At 33.4% G+C, this 25,464-nt stretch overlaps 1 protein-coding gene across 1 annotated transcript in view; it reads left to right on the top strand.

The window, feature by feature from the left end:
* Positions 1 to 25,464, top strand: part of LOC145724471 (uncharacterized) — an 84,696-nt gene that overhangs the window by 45,259 nt on the left and 13,973 nt on the right. The window contains exons 4-5 of the mRNA XM_081972766.1: positions 14,178 to 14,451; positions 23,087 to 23,114. Of these exons, the coding sequence (XP_081828892.1) occupies positions 14,178 to 14,451; positions 23,087 to 23,114 (302 nt within the window). The remainder of the gene's footprint in view (positions 1 to 14,177; positions 14,452 to 23,086; positions 23,115 to 25,464) is intronic.

Genomic DNA, 25,464 nt, shown 5'->3' with positions numbered 1-25,464 from the left:
TTATTTGATTACTGAGAATCTGTCAGAAATCAAAAAGAATGATTTTTCTTTTAAAAAATGCGAAATTGACTTTTTGAAACAGGTTTTTGGTGTCACTTTGGTGCGAGTGTCTATGTCTTTACATATGTTGGATATGTACTTTTCTTTAACTTCACGACATCTTTTCTATCTTTAGGTAGGGATCTATAAGCCGTTTCATCGAAACGACTCTTTTTTTTTTCAGTTGTTTCTTCTGTTTTATAAGTTCACTGATCCATGGTTTCCAACCTTCATATTTTCTGGTTGGCAACTGGCAACACTGGCTAGCAGCTACTGGTTTCATATTGTCCCTGAAAGTATCTAATTCTCATGTTGTTAATTTATTCCGTCTGGTTTATGAATATTCTTAAATCTAAGTCTGAAATCTATTACCAGCAGTTGATAGTCACTACCACAGTCCGCACCTAGAAAAATTTTAGCATTACTCACAGAAGTTGTCCATCTTGTGTTGATTACTATAAAATCTATTTGATTCCTATATCTTTCACCAGGCGCCTTCCACGTGTAGAGTCTGCGTCGATGATGATTGAAATACGTTTATTATTTCAATATTCAAATTTTTGTCATGAATAATAACTGCTACCTACAAAAATTAGTGTCATTAAAATAATTAATTTGAGATTGCAGTGAGTTAATTAAATATTTATTATACCTTTCAATAAAATGCGTAAAACTGTAAAATTGATGTTGCTAATATTACAGCTTTTTTATAACATCTCACAAATTACATAAATCTAGATTTTCTCGACTTTTCACTTAGGCAACAGCCTAATTAAATTTAATTACGTGTTAAGAGGGTTAAAATTGATAAGAGCTGACTGGTTCAAACCACATCTACAAATTTCGCAAGTTCCTTAACCTAATAAAATTTCACTAATTTGCATCAGAAACAATATAACAAAGTTAAATAAAGTGATTAGCATAAATACTTACAATGTCAGGCACGTGAATTAAAGTTGCTAAGGGCGTTAAGAAAGTATTTTTCTATTTTCCAGGACATAAGCTAAACTCGAAAGGATGCATACTAATGACAAACTCTCTTCAAGTTGTGCTTAAAGCGTAATTTAACTCGCACCGTTACATGTCAAGGCACGTGCAAGGCACGGTAAGCTTCCGTGGTTAGGAAGGCAAAGCCCATAGTTCTATTAAAGGATTTAGTAATTTGTGAAAGGCATCCAAGGAACGAAACCGCATCAAGTCAACAAAAGTTGTTTTTTTTTAAATAATACTTTTAAAAGTTATATTATTATAAAAGTGTTGAAAGTCATCTTTATATAACCGCAGAATTAGCTGACATATTATCACGTTTACCCCTGAAACGGATTTTAAGCGTCCAGGATCCACAGTGTTAATGGTGCTTGTACAGTTTTGTTTACGTGGCTTATGTGAAATCGAAGCAAAGTGGGCGTATAAATGGGCGCTTTTAAAGTGAAAATGTCAGTTTGATCGTCGACCGACATTTTTAAAAGCGAAGCTTTAAAACCTCGTAACCAAAAAGCATCTCAGCTTCACAGTGGTGTAAAAGGGAATTCATTTTCTGACGTCTTAATTTCCAGCAGGACAAAACACTTTTAATCAAGCTGAACAGGGAGAGTCTTTACTGAAGATAAAACGAGAAAAACATATATTACTGTCAAGACAAAAATAGGGCTACATTTATAATTTCCATTGTTAACAATGTGTTGATGTTATAGCATAATAATGATGCTAGCTAGTCTATTTATAGTGGCAGAATACAAAATGGTTAACAACTGAATATTTCATGTTTGAGTGTAAACTGCATGCTTTGGCACATGGTGTGACCTAGTGTAAATAGCCAATTACACATAGTTCTTTTACGTAATGACCGTCTTTACGCAGAGTTTTACGGAAAATTGTTTTAGATTATTGCTTTATCAGAGTAAGCAGTAGTAATGTTACTGAAAGTCCTTCTTCTATTACTAATAATAAGTCAACTGAGGTATATAATAGCACTAATGTAACACTTATTAGGTAAAGTATAGTCCTCCTAACAAGTGCGGAAAGAGATACTTTCCGCACGTGAAAGGAACATCATTTTTTCTACGAGCTTTTTCTAATAATTGAAAATAAATAATAAATTAAAATTGAAAAATAAATTTTTAATAATAGTGAATTTAACAATATTGTTCTTTTATACATATTCATATTATGAATGTAACTAAAATATAACCGCATATTAAATATATTAACTACAAAAATAAAACAGGATAACAACCTACAAACTTGATTACCATAAATGGGCTATTGATGTGATGAATTACCTCTAATCTACTTTGTTACAATATTAATAATAAATGAACAATTATTATATGGAATAATAATTTTGAATATGAAACATAAATTAACATAATTTAAATTTCCCACCCTAATGCGGAAAAATTATTTATTTTCTTACTGGTGCGGGAAAGTCTGTACTTCGAGAACAAGAATAGTGCGGGAATGTTATCATTTGCGCATGCTTGTAAAAACACTCTTTTTATGAAAACATTCCCGCACCAGTGCTTAAAAAAAACCGTTTTCCCCCACTAGGGTGGGAAGAATAAATTATGCTAATTTATGTATCATATTCTAAATTGTTATTCCATATAATAATAGTTAATGTATTACTAATATTAGTAAGAAGTAGATTAGAAGTATTGCATCACATCAATAACCCATTTATGGTAATCAAGTTTGTAGGTTGTAATCATGTTTTATTTTTGTAGTTAATATCAAATGTTCGGTTATATTTTAGTTACATACATATGAAGATGTATAAAAAAACAATATTATGGTATTTATATTATAAAATATATTATTACAATATTATTCACTATTATTAAAAATTACTTTTTTCGACTACTGACTTTGAAAGTACCTCATATGCGCTTCCATTTAAAAGCAGAAAGTGGTTATTCGCCGCGCGCGATCAGAAAGTGAATAATTTTCTGCTCTAGAGCGTTTTCGCTTTCTACTAACAATCTACTCACCAACTTTTTTCGGCGTTTCCATAACAACGCTTGACATACCTGTTTGAAATAACCACATTCCGTCAAAGTGATTTTATCGGTGACAATGAGTTGGAGCGACGAAAATGATGTGAGTTTGTCCTTCTACTCCACCCCACAGCAGTCGAAAAATATCGTCTATATTTCGAGCCGAAAGTAATTTTGCCGCTTTTACATGTGCAAGCGGCAAATATGTACTTTCCGCTCTTAATATAGAATATACTATTTCAATATTAATTTATCATTTATTTTCAATTGTCGTTCTTTCCAATTATCGAAAACGCTCGAAGAAAAAATGATGTTCCTATCAAGTGCGTAAAGTGCCTTCCCCGCACTCGACTGATTCCCAAAGGAGCGTAGCGAGAAAACTTCAGTCAGCGTGCGGGAAAGTTTTTTCCTTTCCGCACTTGTAAATAACTATATTACCGTAGAACCAAAATGCTGTGAAATAAAAGAAAGCATTTCAATTAAGTACTGTACATACAGGGTGTTGATGATTTTACGAGGTATCTCGAAAACTAGCAAAGGTAGAGCAATGAGGTTTTCGCAAACCTGAGTCTTTTTTGCAGCTCAGAAACAGCAAAATGTCACCAGCGTCTTCTTCGTCTTCAAACTGTCTTCTGAGTGTAACATCTAAACTAACAGTGTCTAAGTAACTTAAAAGGTTTTTGGCATTAGTGGATTCTGATCCTTTAATAAGTAACCAAAAGTTTGAAAACTGTTTATAGGTTGCTCCGATTCTCGAGATTGAGAGAAAAATTGGTTAAATTTTACGCTTCTAAGATTGGCCTACAAAAGATTATCTAGTGTGAACCAAATAAGCGCGTTATTTACAATTGAATGAAATATTAGACTAAAAAAAAGTTGAAAAAAAAATTATGAACTTTGAAGCCCTCTAGCGGCCAAACCGCCACACTAATTAACCAAAGTTGTCATATTTCTACAAAGCCCATTTCATTGACTATCCATCGACATACTAAAGTCCTTACCATGTCAGTCAAATAAATTCAAATTATTTAGGTTCAAATAAAACAGTGCATGAAAATTGAACAGAAAGTATTGGTCAACTTTGACGCTCTTTAGTGGCAAAATGTTTCAACCGATCAGGCAAAGTAGTTATATGTTATATCGACATATAAAAGTTTATACATCAAGTGTCAAATAAATTAGTTATTTACGATTACGATTGAATAAAAGAGTGCGTGAATAGTAATTTACGTTATAAGTCCGGGAAATGGGTTATTAAAGTACAAGTCTAGATGTTTACGGAATTTCTAGGCAAGTACTTTAATTGCATTTCACGGAACAGTATCGTAAAACGTTTTATGTCATATTGTAAGTGATAATAGTTATTTAATTCTTAGTTTTTTTAGTACTTTGCCGGACTAGTCCGGGAAAAACATTTTGCCGGACTATTAACGAAAAAAACGTAATGAATCATTTCCCGGACTGAAACTGACTACGTAATAGAGCATATTACGACACAGAATAAAATGTATGAAAAACGTAAATTTTGGAAAACGTGCCTCGTGATCTAGAAAACACGTTTAAAAAATGGGTTGGGTAATGATGAAAAAGTCACACAATTTTTTTTATTTCAAATGAAAACTTTGTCACATGTCACGTGACACTCCAGCTAAAAAGGGTCAAAACATCGACTCCGGTGTTGTTTTGTGCAATATCTGTGCCAAATTGTATTCTTACGTCTTAAAACTGGCAAAGATCGACTCCGGTGTGGTTCTAGTCTGCATAAATGACACTTTTGGCCGCTATATACGTCCTCCTGTCCAATTGTGTATGTAAGGTGACTTTGAAAGAACAGAAAACTAAAAAAAATGGAAAAGGCAAATCAAAATGGGTGGGAAAAAACACGTAACCTTAAAAAAACTGCTTAAAAGTCATAATTATTTATATGGCAATTCTTAAAAATATGAAATAAAAAAAAATAGTGGGAGACATTTGGAAAAATATCGAAAAAGTCTAAAAGTGGAAAGTTGTAGGAAATTTCCTTCTTTACAAAATTGTATTAGGGGACTTGTAGGGAAATATGTTCTTAAAACTGTGTCAAAGCACAAAGAAGCGCTGTAAAAGACCCTAAACAAGTTCAAACAAGCGTAACTTATTAGTTATTTGAAAAACTAAAACACGAACCTAACCTGAAAATGTTTCAGTAATTAAAAAACTTCCACTTCTTATCATTTAATAGCGATATTGCTTAATGACCTCGTAAAATGTTTAATGATATTTTATACAGACAAAAACAATTTCTGCACCCACATGCAGCAACATGGCGATGGCGTCGTGAAACTGTTCTGTTCGTGCGTAAAGTGCTTCTTACATCACATTTGTCACGTAATGTACTGTTAATAATACATATTGTTCATAAAATCCTTAATCAGTGCCAGATCAAGTGTGATGGATTAGTTCAGAAATCAAATCAAATTACAATGCCTTTCCAATATTTCTACTTTTATTGAGTGTGATTCAAAAGTCAAATCGGCTTAAAATTTTCTTGTTGAAGGCACGTTAAGCTTAATGGTGCCTGCTTTAACAAAACCATAGTTGCGACAAGATCTTAAAGTTGAAAAAAATTCTAAGCAGCAGTTCGAGTTTCCGAAATTGCATTATTATAAATTATTTTCATAGTTTAGTGCAAAAACTTTTACTTATGTTACTGAAGAATCTTGAACTCGATTTTTCAGTCTCATTCAGCACTAAAAACAGTCAAAATTTCTTAGAAATCCTCCAATTTTTTGCCCCAACTTCCAAGCCATGGACAGTGTACAAATTGGCTTTCGGGCCTGATAAGTCAAAAACTTTGTAAAAATAGTCTTGAAACTCTATTTTTTGGGCTGAAAACAGCCTTAAAGCAGTAAAAACAGTCTAGTTTTTGAAGAAATGACCCCTAAAACACTAAGGTGTCTAAAGTCAATTTAATAGTGATAACGTTTGAAATAGCATTTTCAAACCTATGAAAAATGTAAAAAATATTTTTTTAGTCTGCTAAGTCAAAAACTTGGTGAAGATAGCCTTGAACTCTAATTTCTAAGCTGAAAGCAGTTCTAAAGCACTAAAAATATTTCAGAGTGTAAGAAAATGAAAAGCAAACTAACAGAACTTGAAAAGTTAGTCTCCAAGTCAATTATCATGAATCTAATGACAATATCCTGTATTTAAGACTATTTTCAAGACAAAAACGTCGAAATTTGTCTTCAAATTATGAAAACTTACTTCAAATGCAAATTTTAAGCTTTTGATGTCACTTTTCATTGGACAGCGTCACTTTTTGATGTTCAAATCAATTTTCAAGGTGAAATGTGTGAATTTGTAGTCAAAAACTCTAAAGAAAGTAATTTTTCATGCCTACAAGTCAATTTTCAATACTAAAGTTTTTCAATTTATCTGAAAACTATGACGACAATTTTTAAGCCTCTCAAATCAATTTTTACCGTTTCAAAGTCAGTTTACTGATTTCTTAGTCAATTTTCAAAACTAAAGTCTTTCAATTCGTCTGGAAATTATGAAAACTGACTACAGAAACATTTTTAAGCTTCTTAAGTCAATTTTCATCCCGTTTTCAAGACAATTTTTAAGTTGGGGTGGGTTGGTTTTGGGTCTTAGAATGTAATAACTCAATTATCTCTTAAAAGAAGTTTCCAATCAGAATTTTATAGGAAATACTGTAACCTAAACAAAGAAACTGTCTTTTTTAAAAAATATCCAGTGTCGTAAAAACCATCTTCCTGTCCTACGCCACTGGACAATTTTGACAAACGTCATTAACATCACATAATGAGTATTACCTTTATAAGTGCTTGATCAAAATTGCCCCAACGGTCTGACAGTTATAACAAATAACGATTTTTTTAACTGAACTTTGGAGCACTGTATCTTCCTTAAGAAGTGTTTTTCAGGAAAATTCCATAATGCATGTCAACTTATTTTTTGATGGGCTATCGAATGATGAACTATTGACATTTAAAACTGGATCACCCTGTATAGTGCAATAGATATTTTAGGTTTTCTTCAGCAATTAAAAGTCTAATAAAGTTTTATGAATAAATTGAAAGTTTGTCCTTTAAGTTATTTCTTTAAGTTTTCAACATAACTCATCGTAGTTTTGTTGGTTTTACGTGAAATCTACACTTCTAACCTACATCCTAAATATTAAAACAAACTTTTTACATTGCACAGAAGTACGATTTGAACTTGAACGCCCAACTTTACAATAATTTAAATATTCTGCAGTTGTATAACTCATTTAAGTTCCTGCTAATCGAATTTAAAATTGAAAACAGCAAACAATTATAACATCGTTTATTCCTACCGGCCTGAATTAACTTTGAAAACGCGGAAGAACTAAGAATTAAACAGCATTCGACTTATTTCCCGATCGAAATGGGAAGTTTCCTTTCGGAGTTGTATTGTAAAGTTTAAATTAGAAATTCTCAGATCCGACTTTTATTTGAATAATGTATTTCGGAATGGAGCGGTCGCGATAATATAATTCATGGCGAATATAACGCGTCTAATAAGAAAGCGCGCAATGTTATATCCATATTTCTCTTTTAGCGAAATGGAAAAAACGACTTATTCATCTGTTCCAGAACAATAAGAGTGACGTCCTCGGGCTAAATAATTCCACTGGAAGTAAACAGGAACGTAAACAATGCCCGAGGTTGTCCTTCCTTTTAGACAGAACGACATTCAGGCAATTTCGTCACGTTACTGCCTGTCCCATTGCGAATACTTCATGTATATTGTGTACGAAATTGTATACAGGCAATTAATTCAGACATTGCCATCCAGCATTGCGATCAAATGCAGCATAACTGTTTGCATGTTGGAATCTGTCCAGATGGATGATTGAGATTTGCTTTGTCTCTTGTGAAAAAAATGGTTGGAAATAGTTTATTGTACATTTTATTCAATAGCTGTCTGTTTATTGTGATCTGACAGCACAGCTTAAATTAGCAAAGATCTATATTTTTCCTGAATCGCCATAATCTGATGTCAATAAATTTTTCATATTTTTATCAAATTTTCGACACTTATTTTAAATAAAACATTTTCTTATTTTATATTATATACAGTGTGGAACAGCCAAATGGAATAAATTCGATAACGAATAAATGAGAGCGTGTTGGGAAAAACGCTTGGACACGTCGATTTGTATTTTTAGATGGGCATTTATTAAAAAAAATAAAAATTATATAGGGTGTGTCATGTGACAGTGGCCGATACCAACTTTCTTATTTTAAATACAACCCCCTGTATATTATTAGTTTTTTGGATTCTTCAGAAAATTCTAGACATAATTCATGTACAATGTTCCATACCTATCTTCAACTGTTTCGGAAATATTAAGTGTTTTCAGATGTATTACAACAATTAACATTAAAAAAAGAAAATTATTTTATTTCACAAATTCGCTACATTACACTCAATACTTATTTTCACGAACATTTTGAACATCTCTTACATTGAAATTAATGTTTTTTTGTTTTTTTTTACATTATTTGTGAAATAAAATAATTTTATTTTTTTAATGTTAATTGTTGTAATACATCTGAAAACACTTAATATTTCCGAAACAGTTGAAGATAGGTATGGAACATTGTACATGAATTATGTCTAGAATTTTCTGAAGAATCCAAAAAACTAATAATATACAGGGGGTTGTATATAAGAAAGTTGGTATCGGCCACTGTCACATGACACACCCTATATAATTTTTATTTTTTTTTAATAAATGCCCATCTAAAAATACAAATCGACGTGTCCAAGCGTTTTTCCCAACAGGCTCTCATTTATTCGTTATCGAATTTATTCCATTTGGCTGTTCCACACTGTATATACATATATACAGGGTGTCCCACGACGAAAGACCTCGATTGATATTGGAAAAAGTATAAATAGGAGAGTTTTGAAAATTTGGTAGGATACTGATGTGGGCATGCCCAATCCAACTAAAATATTTTCAAGATGGTTGCACTTCCGCTTATACCGGAAGTCGATCACAACTTTCTTATTTTAAATAGAACACCCTATATATTATTACATATTTGGATTCCTCACAAAATTCTGACCAACTTTTGTATAGAATGTCCTATGCCTATCTCTAGCCGTTTTCGAAATATTTGATGTTTTTCCAAAAAAGTGACAGTTGCAACGCTCAACATATTTTTGTACTCTGTCAAAACCGTATTTCATTTTGCAATGAAACTTTGGGTTATTGTAAATAAAGGATCGTTTTATTAAACTGAGTGTGCGTAACGACTCATTTGTATACAGGGTCGTCAAAAAAAAATCATAAACTTGCCACTAAAAAAAATGAAAAATCTCAAGTTTTTTAAATGGAAACCCCCATTTTTTATGACGGAATCATTTTGAGCATTAAAAATTACTATAAGTTTCAATTTACTTGCCTATACCTAAATCCAACCCATTTCGTTTTATTTGAGAATAAACATTTTTTTATTAGGCTGCATGGTTGGAATTAGCTGGTACTCTAGTTGGCCATGCTTTTGACACACGGTGATATTGGAGACCTGCAGGGCATGTTAATAACACTAGTTTTGAGTGTTTTGACAACTGCAAATATGCCGTCGCGGTTACGTTATTCAAACCAAGATTACTTAAATCTGTTTATTATTTACGGAGAATGTGATAAAGTTGTGAGTAGAACATGTGAGGTATTTGCCGCTCGTTATCCAGAAAAACCAAAGCCATCACGAAAAGCTGTCAAGCAAATAATTGAAAATTTTAAGAATACGGGATCTGTGAAGATAAAAGCTATTAAAACAAAACCAATCCTTAATAATACAAATGTAGAAATTGCAATTTTGGGCTATTTTGTTGCAAATCCAACTTTGTCAATAAGACAAGTTTCCGTAGAATCAGGCATATCCAAAAGCTCAATTCAGAGGATCCTGAAGAAACATAAATTTCACCCTTTTTCATTTAAATTAGTGCAACACTTAAAAGAGGTTGACTTTCCGAAGAGAGTTGTTTTTAGTGAGTTTTTGCTGACTAAACACTCAAAACTAGTGTTATTAACATGCCCTGCAGGTCTCCAATATCACCGTGTGTCAAAAGCATGGCCAACTAGAGTACCAGCTAATTCCAACCATGCAGCCGAGCATGCAGCCTAATAAAAAAATGTTTATTCTCAAATAAAACGAAATGGGTTGGATTTAGGTATAGGCAAGTAAATTGAAACTTATAGTAATTTTTAATGCTCAAAATGATTCCGTCATAAAAAATGGGGGTTTCCATTTAAAAAACTTGAGATTTTTCATTTTTTTTAGTGGCAAGTTTATGATTTTTTTTTGACGACCCTGTATACAAATGAGTCGTTACGCACCCTCAGTTTAATAAAACGATCCTTTATTTACAATAACCCAAAGTTTCATTGCAAAATGAAATACGGTTTTAACATAGTACAAAAATATGTTGAGTGTTGCAACTGTCACTTTTTTGGAAAAACATCAAATATTTCGAAAACGGCTAGAGATAGGCATAGGGCACTCTATACAAAAGTTGGTCAGAATTTTGTGAGGAATCCAAATATGTAATAATATATAGGGTGTTCTATTTAAAATAAGAAAGTTGTGATCGACTTCCGGTATAAGCGGAAGTGCAACCATCTTGAAAATATTTTAGTTGGATTGGGCATGCCCACATCAGTACCCTACCAAATTTTCAAAACTCTCCTATTTATACTTTTTCCAATATCAATCGAGGTCTTTCGTCGTGGGACACCCTGTATATAAACAATCTTTATTTTCCAAAAGAAAAAACGGCTATCGACCGTTACGGTCTTTCTGCCTATGTATACATGGTTTTTTTTTATATGTACAGGTTATCTTATTTCTAATTATCTAAAAAAAAAAAATAGTTTCAATTAAAATGTTCTAATAGGGTGAGAGCGGGGAAAAGGTAACGGGATTGTCTGGTCTGTCTTGTTATGCATAGTGGATTTACATATGTCCAGTTGTTTGGGTTATTTTTCCACTTGGTTTGTAGTTGTATGAGTCTGTCAGTTATTTTAGTCATGTTCGTACGTTCGTAGAGAAGTTGGTTGGATGGGTTGATTTTATATTATTATATTAATTTTTTCTTATTTTTTTTATCATAATTTTCTGCTTCAGAATATACCATTTTAAGTGTTAAACGCTCTAAACTATTTTCTCTCCTGTTAAATCTTTTCTTTTCTCTCCTCTTGTAAATTTTTTTCGTTCTGTAATTTTTTTTTCTATCAATTATTCTTCTCTCATTTTTCTTTTCAATTCTTCTCCGTTTTTTCTCTCTTTGTGATTTTTCTTCGTTTAATCTAGTAGCGTTTAAGTAATTTTTGCCGCAAAAATAATGTCTATTAATTTTGAGACCTTTTCTCTGTTTTCCTGTCAGTTATTATTCTATTCTTCTTTCCTTTCAATTCTTCATTTTTTTAAATTCTTATTTTTTTAAAATTGCACAATACAATTGTTGCCATGTTGTAACGCAATTTTATTTTATATTATGTAATCTGAAATTAAGTATAATCCGTCAATTATTCTTGTTGACATGATTGTGCTGGAGAATTACCCAAAATGTTTAAGAAAAAATTAAAAGGATGATTTAAGAGAAGAGCAGAATAATGCGTTGAACTGATTGGGCTGGCTAATTGTCCAGAATTTTCAAGAAAAGAATAGAAGAATGTGTTGAAATTATTGTGCTGGCTAATTGTCCAGAATTTTTCAAGAGATGAGTAGAAGAATGTGTTAAAATAATTGTGCAGGCTAATTTTCCAGAATTTTTCAAGAGAAGAGTAGGGAAACGTGTTGAAATTATTGTGCTGGCTTATTGTCCAGAATTTTTCAAGAGATGGGTAGAAGAATGTGTTAAAATAATTGTGCTGGCTAATTTTCCAGAATTTTTCAAGAGAAGAGTAGGGAAACGTGTTGAAATTATTGTGCTGGCTTATTGTCCAGGATTTTCAAGAGAAGAGTAGAAACATATGTTGAAATGATTGAGCTGGCTAATTGTCCACAATTTTCAAGAGAAGAGTAGAAGAATGTGTTGATGTGATTGTGCTGGCTAATTGACTAAAATTTTCAAAAGTGGAGCAGAAGAATGTGTTGAAATTATTGTGCTGGTTAATTGCCCAAATTTGTCAAGAGAAGAATAGGGAAACGTGTTAAAATTAATGTGCTGGCTAATTGCCCAAAATTGTCAAGAGAAGAGTAGAAGAATGTGTTCAAATCATTGTGCTGGTTAATTGTCCAGACTTTTCATGAGAAGAGTAGAAGAACGTGTTAAAATGATTGTGCTGGGTATTTGCAAAAAAATTTCAAGAGAAGAGTAGAATAGTGTGTTGACATGATTGTGCTGGCTAATTGCATACAATTTTCAAGTGTAGAAGAATGCGTTGACGTGTTTGTGCTGTCTAATTGTTTGAAATTTTCAAAAGAAGACGCTGGCTAATTGTCTAGAATTCTAAAGAAAAGAGTAGAAAAATGTGTGGAGATGATTGAATTTGCTAATTGTTCAAAATTGTCAAGAGAAGAGCAGGAGAATTTATTGAAATTATTGTGCGGGCTAAAAGTCCAAAATTGCCAAGAGATGAGTAGAAAAACGTGTTGAAATTATTGTGCTGGCTAATGGTCCAGAATTTTGAAGAGAACAATAGAAAAATGTGTTGAAATGATTGAGGTGGCTAATTACCTAAAATTTTCAAAAGAAGGGTGGAAGAATGTTTTGAAATGATGGTGCTGGCTAACTGTCCAAGATTTTTAGAAAAAGACTAGAAGAATGTGCTGAAATGATTGAACTGACTATTTTCCTAGACATTTCAAAAGAAGACTAACTGATAAAAAAAACAAAATACTAATACAGTAATGAAGGTTACAAGCAAGCTTTATTAATGTATTAGGTTTAGAGTCGTCATTTTTCATTGGAAACCATATAAAAGAAGTAAAAAGGCATACACAAACTAAATGTATATTTGGATAACATGCTTTTTTTAAATTCGCATATTAATAACCTTTGTCCTTTGATTTGTTTCAGTCAGAAAGTTAACAATAGTCTTGTTCAACTCTCTCAATTTGTTAACTTTCAATTTTCCCTTCCAATCAACAAATTTTCCGGTTTACCTACCCCTCAGAAATCACTAAACGTCGTTTAGCAAAATGTGGCGAAGTTGAGCTGACTATACCTATATAAAATCGCCTAAGGACGTCGACGAGGCTAAAGCTCATTAGGAGCATCGCATTAGATCAAAGAAAGTTAACGCGCTTCGTGGCGTCGTAATACGATTTTCCACGGCATCTCTAAAGATGCTGACATAGTCCTTGGGGAAAACAAAAAAACTAGGTTAATGATCACACTACTAGTTTTTTTCTTCCAAGAAACTGACAAGGAGGACTGTAAAAAAGCAAATGCCCTTAGAAAATCGTCGGCGCAAAAAAAATTGGGAATAAAAAGGGATTATCTCTTTTGGACACTAACGTAATAAACGGATTACAGTAATAAATTTCACGTTCAAAAGCTAAAATAATCCATTCCAACCCAGATTAAAATACAATTTCCTCGGGAAAATAGAGCTATGGAGGTATCCTAGAGCGAAACAATTTTCTAGTCGGGGTCGGAGCGCATTATTTTCACTTCGTACCTCGGAGATCCATAAGAATGTAAATCCGGTCCAAAATAACGACGATAACTTTTTCTAGCTACTTTTTTTAATCTACCGCTAAGTCTGATGACAGTGTAATTTTTCAACATTTTTTGTTGATTAATTACTAGTTTAACGAGTGTTTTAAACTTAATTGAACAGTTGAATTATTGATTGGTAACAGATAGATGCACTGCCGCCAATCAATCTTCTGGGAAATCGAACGTGCCAATTGCTTTGAAAGTAGTAAACAAGGCATTTCAAATTGATTGGTTCGTTTAATCAGAAAAAGGAAAGGAAATTGGCAGCACTGTTTGAAGCTCAACACTTTCCAATTTAAAATTACTTTTTTTGGTTGAAAATTAAAAAGTTTAATAATGGGTTCATTTTATAGACAATGTATTTAACGTAGATCATTAATTTGATCTATAACACAGAAATATCTAGAATTTAACTACTTAAATCTGATATTTCAGAAGGATTTTTCTTCACTGGTTGGTGCGAAGAATGGATGGTTCTGTACGAAGATTCCACATTGGCCTGGTACGCAGACAAAACCCTTTGCAGGTTGCGCGGTTACGTCCATATCGGGGACGCCCCTGAACTCCTGGCAGTGGCGGAATGGACGAAACAGGTACCAAGAAAACCGAAATTTCCTAAAAAGTGTCACATCGGTCAGCTTCTGGCCATCGGGTGTACCAAAAAGCACGATGTTTATTGGTTGATGGGTCAAACGCCTTCGGAAATTAAGTAAGTTCGGTAATTGTCTAATATTCTGTAAGATACCGTAATCCTTTTTGATTTTAAGTTACAGGAGAAAATTGAAAAATATCAGTTTTGAGGTATCTGGATATCTTTAAAATTCTTTTAAGGATTTTTTCGGAGAATCCAATGGCCCAGTCAGTTTGAGAGACAGAGGGGCAAAAATCTCAAATCGTGGCAGAAATGTTTATTACTCAAATTCTACTAAATGACAAAATACGAGTACAATTGGGTATGTGAATGTGTAGAAAATGTTTGAAATTCCATGGATATTATGATTACTTCAGAACTTTTTAAATGTTACTTAAGTATTAATGAAGTTTGTTTCCTGGGCTTTGCAGTATAATTAATTTCTAGCAAACATATTATAGTCTTTTTGCTTTTTTTGGAGGTATCTAACAGGATCTCACCAATAGCAAAGGATGCAATTACTGAAAGATATTAATGAAACACTTCTTGATTTTAAAACTAATGATGAATTTGTATTAACTATTGATACAAAAAAAACATGCTATTAGGATGAGGTTATAAAACAGTACAAGTCATGTCTAAAAGTATGGTTAGAGAACCGCCCGGCTGACATTTCATTCGCGCGAGCGTGTAGGGAGGGTTGCGTCGTATCGATACACTTTCCTTAACATAAAACCGCCGCCCTTGAAAGACCACAGTCTTTCAATACAAAAAGAATAGCTATTGCCGAGGTAACGGACAAATTTTGCTAATTGGACGTTTTATCACTCCACTCGAACACTTCACGGTCACTACTCGAGAAAGCTTATCCTTTCCAAGATGAATTTCTTGAATCCGACCCAGTACCCAGTGACACGGTGGTAAGTTGTCCTCCTTAAGGATTACCAAATCGCCCTCCTTTAGATTCGGCTCTCGTATCTTCCATTTGTTTCGGACTTGAAGTTCGCTTATGTACTCCTTCCTCCACCGAGTCCAAAATGACTGTATCAGCCTCTGAAGTTTCTGATAGTTGTTGAGACGATTTTCAGAGATTTGTTGTAATGGCTGGTCCAATGTAGAAGCAATAGCTCGGCCGATCAGGAAATGGCTAGGGGTTAAAGGATTTGGATCTTGAGGATCGGATGATAAAGGTCTGGAGTTTAGAACTGCTTCCACTTGAGTCAAAATCGTTGAAAAACTTTCAAAAGTTAAAGGTGTTGTGCCAATAACTCTCTTAAGATGAATTTTAATACTTTTAACTCCTGCCTCCCAAAGCCCTCCAAAATGTGGAGCTCTGGGAGGTATAAAAACCCATTCAATACCCTGATCTGCAGTGTAGTCCATTATGGAGCTTCGAATGTTCGATGCTTTCAAAAACTGTGCAATTTCGTTTAACTTATTTTTTGCACCAACAAAATTAGTGCCATTATCAGAGTGAATCGTTTTGGGTTTACCTCTTCGAGCTACAAATCTGCGTAAAGCAGCTATAAAACATTCAGAAGTTAAATCACTCACTAGTTCAATATGTATTGCTTTAGATAAAAAACAAATAAACAAAGCAATGTAAGCTTTCGAGGTTTTATAGTTTCTGGTATTCCTATCCCAAATTAAAAAAGGACCCGCATAGTCTACCCCCGTATTTTCAAATGGATAGGACCCTTCTAAACGACCTGATGGTAATTCACCCATTAATTGCTGAGCTATTCTAGGTTTGGCCTTGAAGCAAACAATGCAATTATGAACTATCTTTCTACAAAGACTTCGTCCGGAAAGAAGCCAGTATTTTTCTCGAAGTGAGTACAATAATTGCTGGGGACCACAATGTAAAAGCTTTAAATGTTCATCACAAGCCAACAATTTTGAAATAGGGTGATGATTTGAGAGAACTATGGGGTGAGCCTTGTTGTTACAAAAGGTAGAATGAGACAAGCGACCGCCAACACGAATTAACTTATTTTGATCTAAGAAAGGATTTAGGTTAAGCAATTTGCTGTTTTTATCTAGAGTCTTATTCGAGGATAAAGCCTCAATTTCGCGAGGAAAAGTCTGATGTTGAGCCAGAGAGAGCAAAACGTTGGTGGCATGTTTTATTTCATCAACTGACAAACTATCGGTCTTTAAAGTCTGTTCATGTTTTTTAGATCGCAAGTTGAATATGAATCTATAAATGTATGCTGTTACTCGAGTTAATTTGCGAAATGATGAAAATTTATTAAACATATCGAAGCATAATTCAGTGCTAGTAAAGACCTGTTGAGGTTTACATTCTGTGTCGTCAGTGTCGAAAGGATTTTCGTTATTAATGGGCCAGCAATGAGATGGGTTATGAAGCCAAGATGGACCTTCCCACCAAAGTGTGTTTGATTTTAGTTCCTCTGGGCTTATACCTCGGGTGATTAAATCGGCAGGGTTATCAGAAGAACTAACATGAAACCAATCGCAAGGTTTTGTAAGTCTTTGAACACTAGCTACTCGGTTTCCCACAAAAGTTTTCCACTTGCTAGGCTCTGATTTGATCCAAGATAAGGCAATAGTAGAATCAGAATAATAAAAACATTTCTCAATTTTAACATCTAAGCAGCCTTTAATTTTATTTGAGAGATTAGCCAACAGAAGACTGGCACAAAGTTCCAATCGTGGTAAAGTTGTTGTAGACTTAATTGGGGCAACTTTTGATTTTGAGCAGAGCAATGCAACCTTGAAGTGACCATGTGAATCTATAGATCGAAGAAATATACATGCTCCATAGGCTTTTTCACTTGCATCTGCAAAACCGTGCAACTCTATTTGATGTTTCGAAGTAAGAACTAAACGACGTATTTCAAAAGAATTGATAAAAGGTAAGCTGTCTCTAAATTTTAGCCACAACGTTTGTAAATTTAAAGGTATGGACTCATCCCAAGTAATCTTCAGCTGCCATAATCGTTGGATTAGTAATTTTACTACAATAATGATTGGCGACAGAAGACCCAAAGGATCAAAAATTTGTGATGATATAGAAAGTATCATTCTTTTAGTTACAGATGAGGGGTTACTAAACTCTCTAATTTTGTATCGCAGCATGTCATCATTTGGGTTCCAAATTATTCCTAAAGTAGATTGATTTGCTTCCCTACTAAAATAATGATCAACAGTTAGCTCCTCATTGCACAATAATGACATTTCATTTGATGACCACTTCCTAAGATTGAAACCACCTTGCTTAAGAATATAGGTAACCTCGGACTTGATAGCAGCAAGTTCTTCAACAGAATCTGCACCCGTTAACAGGTCGTCCATATAAAAATTGTCACAAATAACCTTACAGGACTTACAACTGGATATTGATGTTTATATTCATCAGCTAGATGTTTCAAAACCCGAGTTGCAAGATAACTTGCTGAAGCTGTGCCATAAGTGACAGTATTCAAAACAAAACACGAAACATCACTATCTGGTGTGCATCGCCACAAAATTCTATGGTAATCACGGTCAGGTTTGGAAAGCAAAACTTGACGATACATTTTTTCACAATCTGCCGTTATAACATACTTATGTAAGCGAAAATTAAGAATGATAGAAAAAAGCTCGCATTGAACAACTGGTCCCACCATCTGAACGTCGTTCAATGATAAACCTGTACTAGTTTTAGATGAGGCGTCGAAAACTACACGTACCTTCGTCGTAGTACTCGACTCTTTTTGGACGCAATGATGAGGTAGATAACATGAAGTTGACGGTATATTAGTGTCATCAATAGGAGACATGTGCCCAAGCTCCAAGTACTCTTGAAGAAAAGAATCATATTCATGTTTCAAAGTAGGATGCTTTGAGAGCTTTTGCTCAGTACTATAGAGTCTTTTTAGAGCTATATCGCGAGATTCACCAAGTTTTGTAACATTTTCCCGAAATGGTATAGACACTACAAAGCGACCATTGGGATCTCTATTTACATGACGGAGGTAATGTTTCTCGACCAAATCTTCTTCAGCACTCCTCAAAGGAGCACCACCAATGTCTTCAAGCTCCCAAAACTTTGATATTGTTTCTTCAAACGATAACTGTTTCGAACTATGGCAAGAAATGCTATGATTTATGCTGCATAATGTTTTCATTGGAACATTGAAAAAACAATTTCCTGATAAAATCCACCCAAAAAGGGTTTTTTGAAGTATTGGTTTACCATCACCCAGTTGAATTTGCCCTGCACACAAAATTTCCCAGAAAACAGAAGCCCCTAACAGAAGGTCAATCTTTTCTGATTTAAAGAACGCAGGATCAGCTAAACAGAGATTTGCAGGAATGTTCAACTGAGCAGGATCAAAGCTAAATGATGGCAAGTTACCAGTAATTTGTTTGAGGACCAAACATGAGAGAGTAGTCTGGAAATTGTTACAAAGAGACTGAATTTCAATATTTGATTTAAATTTAATGTCAGATATGGATTCTGATATACCTGAAACAATCAATGCAGTATTTTCCTTTTGGAGATTTAAACGTGAACAAAGTTCCTCAGTGACAAAGTTGGACTGACTGCCACAGTCAAGCAGTGCTCTACAACGATGATAATCACCAACAGAATCTTTAACTGAAAGCACAATTGTAGCTAACAATATTTGACTTGAATTTTTGTTGCTCACTGAGTGACAAGAAACATCACAGTTTGTTTCCTGAGTGGAACTTTGTGAATGGTTAGATTGCTGAATGGAAATGTTATCATCAGGAGAAGTTTGTTCAAGATGTAGTAATGTGTGATGTCGCTTATTACACTTTCTACAGTTCATTGCTCTGCACTCTTTTATAAAATGACCTTTTCTTAAACAATTTAAACAAGTTTTGAGATTTTTCATTTCCAAAATACGTTTCTGAATATCAAGATTTAAAAATGCAGAACAGTTGTAAATAGAATGTGTTTGTTTACAAAAAATACAGCTTAGAACTGGTTTTTCAGATGACAAGCAAGTTTGAAACCGATTTGTATCTCTTTGCTTAGAAATATTCTTGGATTCACGAAATATCTGACTATTTGATATTGAAGGTTGAATAGCTTCTAAGAACTCACACCGTTTTTTAATAAAACCTGTAAATTCAACCATTGAAGGGTATGTATCTTTAATCTCAAACTGTTCCCACTCTCGTCTAGTCATAGGATCAAGTTTTGATACTAAAATTTGAATTAACAAAATGTCCCAAGATTCAACAGGATGTCCAAGGGTTTTCAAGCATCTAAGATGTTTGTTTATTTCATCACTTAAATTACGCAAAGTTGATGGATACTCTTTTATAAGTTTTTCCAAATCTAAAATACCTCTTAAATGATTATTGGTGATTAATCTTTTGTTTTCAAAGCGATCATTTAAAAGAGTCCATGCCATTTGATAATTTTGTGATGAAACCTCTAAGCTTTTAATAACATTAGCTGCTTCACCTTTCAAACAGGATTTTAAGTAATGAAACTTTTGAATGTCTTGTAGGCCACTGTCATTGTGAATTAAGGATTGAAACAAATCATGAAATTCCATCCACTCTTGATAATTTCCTGAAAAGTTGGGCAAATTTATTTGTGGAAATCGAACAGATGAAACTCCTGAACTACACTGATGTGCTGAAGTACTAGAAGAAGCTAAATTGTCACTATTATGATTGTTTGAATTACTTTCAGCATATGTTTTTAAGAATGATTTAATTTGAGATGTTATTTCATAGAAATCATGTTCAAACTTTTCTTTTTCAATGGAACTACGAGCCAAAATGCTCTCAACATAATCATCTTGTTTTTCTGAAGGAATTTCCTCTTCAATAGCTAAAAGATCTATTTGTTCCTGGAGCTGATAAAACTCATCTAAAAGAGTATCACTGGCTGATAATCGAGAGTTAAGTTGATCTAAGATTGTTGAATCAATGTTTGGTTCATCTTTGACTGTGTCAAAGTATGTTTTTAAGCGAGTAAGTGATCGCTTTAAAGAGCTACGCTTATAACTAAGAGCTTTCTGTTCATTTGCCATTACAAAATATAGTAAAACAGATTTAAAAACAAATGATTCTGACTACAAGTAAGATTATAAGGTAAAGGATGATAACAACGCCAAGGATAAGTTTGGAGACGGCTTACTTGCTTTAAACTGGTTGCTTCACGGCTTCACGGCTTCACAACGCTTGTAGATTGCTCTAGAAGTTCACCACCCTCCAACTTTTACGACGTGATTGGGTTTTTGCTTGCTAAACGTTTCTTATACGATTGCAAACAGCGAACAAAACTGGTTTGTGCGTAGTGTATATCTGGCTATCGAAGGACCATGAAAGATATTAATGAAACACTTCTTGATTTTAAAACTAATGATGAATTTGTATTAACTATTGATACAAAAAAAACATGCTATTAGGATGAGGTTATAAAACAGTACAAGTCATGTCTAAAAGTATGGTTAGAGAACCGCCCGGCTGACATTTCATTCGCGCGAGCGTGTAGGGAGGGTTGCGTCGTATCGATACACTTTCCTTAACAATTACCGTTATTGTTATTGTTATAGACTATACTATTATAATAATTACTACCTTTTAATGGCAGTAGCGGACCAAATTAAATCTAGTACCCAAGATTTTGAGGTTTAATGAGTACAGAATTATTCCACAGAATGAAACGAGAAAACGAGCCAAATTCAGTGTTCAATGGTAGTCCCAACAGACGTAGTCGATCATGTCATAAATGAGACTTTTGAGCCATTCTACGTCTGTTGGGACTACATTGGACGGTGAATTTGACTCGTTCGTGGTCAATCTATGCCAAATTGTATTATTTTGTCTCAAAACCGACAAAGATCGGCTCCGGTGTTGTCCGCATAAATGACACTTTTGAGCCATTCTACGTATCTATCGCTATTTACTCTTCAACATGATCAAAGAGTAAATAGGGTCAAGTGGGGTAATTGAAAACGATATTGGCATACTTATGTCATTAGGTATTAAAGGTAAACTCAAATATCCCAATGTTTGTCTTTTTAAACTTTCTCGATCTCCTGTTTTTCATTATAATATGATACTTTAGTTGGTGTTAATGTCATCAGTTGATAAGTTCAAAAAGTTTAAAGAAATCTGATATACCTCAAAAGTGATATTTCTCAATAATTCCTGTATCTTAGAAACAAAATGGAAAATTTTCTGCTGACGCCATATTAAATAAATATCACTAAAAAGAACCACACTGTCGCGAAGAGCACCAAGTGCAATTAAGCGAGAAAATTATCGAAAATGGGACACCCAGTACAGGCAAAATAAATCACTTTGAAGTAGTGTACAGAGTGTCTGGATTTTTTTTGACTTGAAGGTCCAAAAATAGTCTTCATAAGAAAAAACAGGGCGACGAGAAAATTTCTAATTCAATATGTAATTTTATGCACTTTAGGGATTATTATTTATTCGTGTCAGAAGCATCATTATATAACAATAAATACTAGTTAATTAACACATTATATCAAATGTCTATAATCACAGACGTGAGCTAAACACTTTGTGCCCAGAAGCGGGCGACGTCAATTGCGTTCGGCTTTGCTGCCATAAGGTCCTCTATGGTACATCTAGCGGGGCACAGCGGGCAGGTGTACATATGTTGCGTGGTTTGCAGTTCTCCACAATCACAGAGATCGGAGTCCACGGGGTAGCCCCACTTATTTAAGGTGTCTTTCGATCTCGCCGTGTCCGAAAAAAAAAAAAAAAAAAATTAAAAATTAAAAAAATAAAAAAAAAAAATTTAGGGATTAAAAGTGACTAAAATGAGGGATTAAAAGTGCACTTTTAATCCCTCATTTTAGGGATAAAAGAGACACTTTTAATCCCGCAGGGAAGTGAATAGTTTTAAGTGAATCCACCATGCCAACAACAATCAATAACAACTATCAGTAATACGAGAGTACCGTTGTAACCACTGTTAGTTTTGTAATTTTTTTTATTTTTAGTTTCTCGCATTCTAAAGTGCATAAAATAATATATAAACCTAGGGACTAAAGTGGTTCTTTTAGGGAGGGCTACAATTCGCTAAGGCATGATATGGCAAGAATATACTATTACTTATTCATTATTACTAATTAATTATATTTAATAAAAAAATACAAGAAATATTATTAATTTACAATTTAGTAAATAACTGGAAATCCTTGACAGGTTTCAGAAAGCACGAAAAAGAAAGATCTACTAGAACATGAAATTTCTTAAAGCGAACAGCAAAATTTAAAAAATATGCTTTAAAATTTCAATCAAATATCTCAGAAAAATGGCTAGTTATACTTAAAGGACATTTTTAAATATATCCTGTATTTTGTTTTGAAAGCATTTGTTGAATCCGTTTACATAGCAAATTAATGCTTATTTTTGGGCGTTTAAAACATGGTTAAAATCCTGGTAACCCAAAACCCTGTATAACTTCACCAGAGCTTAGGTACGTTCAAAAATATAAAAAAAGAATAACTTGTTTCCTAAAATGGTCTAATGGTGAAATACAGGGTTGTTAAGTACATATGTACAATAGTTACACTTCTACGTTTATTATTTGAGATACTATATGGGTGAGCCTTAAATCTGGGTCACCCTGTACAATAATGGTTGTGGTTAGCTTACAGAATAAATTCTAGATAAGTAGTCTGATACTAATTTGGATTTCTTATTAATAAAAGTACATTGATTTATGTTTTTTTTATTCTAGCGACTGGATGACTGCCATCAGCAATACGGTGAGTAAAATTTTATTAATTAATTGATTTTTTTGAAATGTACAACGTAATTCATCAAAAAACGCATACAATTATGAGCAAAAAAATTTTTTGGAGAAAAAAGAAACAAAATATGAACATATCGCCGGGTTATCATCGTTGTTCCTTTCTGCTTCACCCTTTTTTTTTGCGGAATTACCCAATAAACTCCTTTCTGTAAAATATGAATGTTTTATTGTATATTTAATTTACTACTTATTTATTATTTTAACGTCTTACCTAAAAAAAAGTCAAATACAACTAAACGCGTTTATTAATGACAAAATGGAAAATCACTAAACATTACATTAGTCAGCAAAAACCCCAAGTTTTTAACTTTTTTCATTTTAAAATAATTTAGGAAAACGTAAAAAGTGGTTTTACGGTTAGTTTTGACAGGTACTCAGAGCATTAACTAACCACGTCTAAAACGTGTTCCTTTAACATAATGTCAAAAAATTTTAATACAACACCTAAACAACGTTTTTTATCCACTTTTTGCTCACGTGACTATGACATTTTCTGACTTGTGCCTAATGGATGACTTATGCCTAACAGACCTAATGTATCCCCAAAAGAAAAATCCAACATTGTCATGTTTGGCGATCGTGCAGGCCAGACTATGTTTTCTCCACAATTGTCCAGCTTAGTTCCTAAATCTATCCATTTTTTCACAAAACAAGAGAAATATACTGGACAACCATCTAATTAAGTCCAGGTTTGTTGCCGATCGTAAATTGGAACATTTTCCATAATTTAACTTTTTTCCAAAGAGAAAATTCCATATAAGATATCTTCGGTAAAATGTAAGGTCTCAAAAGTTGGAGAGTTTGCGCCCATAATTATTTGAAAATTCCTGGAAAATCCTTATAGGGACTTTTTGTTAACAAAACCTGATAAATGCATGACTCATAGGTCCATAACGTTTAAGATAAGAAATTCGGTACCTTTTCAGTTTTGTGAGCAAAGCCATTATTTCTTAATAATTTTCTGCTATTTATTGGGTTGTTATAACATATCATTTCCGTAAAACTTACAAGACTTTTTACTCAATATTTTTGGCTATTTCTTGTGTAACTAAAAGGATACGATATGTGTTGGGGGTAATAAAAGTTTCCGACCGAAAGTACATTAATCAACGACTTCCTCTGTTTCAGTGTCGGAAGTTGCAAAGTTAGACATTCTTGCAACCCCTTTTTGTCCCACCTAACTAATAAACAATGACGGCGAAACAATATTTAATTCACTTAAAATATTTGGAGTTACTGACGCCCAAAAATCCGCTACTTTAATGTAATAACGACGAAATTGTCTGGCAAATAAACAGAAACGGGAAAGGCTTTCCGAATACGATTATTATCCAGTTTGTCTGTTCGCGACAAATTTTGAGGGGGCGCTTTATTCAAATTCTCGATTACGACAAATGCAGAATTAAACCTACCGTTCAAATTGTAGTTTGTTTTTGAGCCACGTGGCATTTTCAAATTCATTTGACATTTCTAAAATAAATTTCACTAAACATTGTGGAAATAAACCTTTTACGGTTCTTTTAGAGTTAATGTTTTGAAATATTGCGTCCTTTGTGACCAACAGAATGTGTGTGTATACGGAAAATCAAAGTAAATTGAATGACGTAACAGCAGCAAAAAAATTGCATTGTGGCCATGATGTAAAAAGGGTAATTAAATTTAGTGTTTATATGGTTATTTTTCTTTACTGTTTAAGAAAAAACATACTGTAATGATAAATCTAAGATTTTAGTCTATAAATAAACCTGGCAATTATTGTTACCAGCGGCCATCAAATCGAGCAGAAATGGAAGGAGGTAAATTTTGGTTGATCCTGATATTCGAGTCGCATCCACCAATTGTTAAGATAACTATTTACCTCCTGCTACTTCTGTGCTCCTGGTAATTGATATTCGAGGCGCACCTACTAATTGTCAAGAAAACTTAAATTTTATCCTGCTACTTCTGTGCTCCTGGTAATAAATCCAATTTTTACAAAATACACAACTTTTGCAGGAAAATCGAGATTTGTATTAGAAAAGTAGTGATGTGAGGGAGGTAAATATAATTGCTCCTAATACTCGGTGCGCATCCTCCAATTGTCAAAAAAACTTAATTTACCTCCTGTTACTAGGTAAATATATTGCTCCTGATATTCGAGCACATCTTCCATTTGCTAAGAAAACGTAATTTACCATAACTTAATTAAATTCAAAAACTGGAAATACTACATGTGAAATGGTGACGAATGACGTCAACATGCCTGATCCGAATGTTGATAGTTTCAATTATACAGGGTGTTGAAAGTCACAATTTTAGTACGT

Source organism: Ips typographus, linkage group LG2 (genome assembly GCF_016097725.1).
Source record: "Ips typographus isolate SLU linkage group LG2, UJ_Ityp_2.0, whole genome shotgun sequence".
NCBI lineage: Eukaryota > Metazoa > Arthropoda > Insecta > Coleoptera > Curculionidae > Ips > Ips typographus.
The sequence above is the reverse complement of the archived record's forward strand: the minus strand, read 5'-3'. Positions and strand labels throughout refer to the sequence as shown.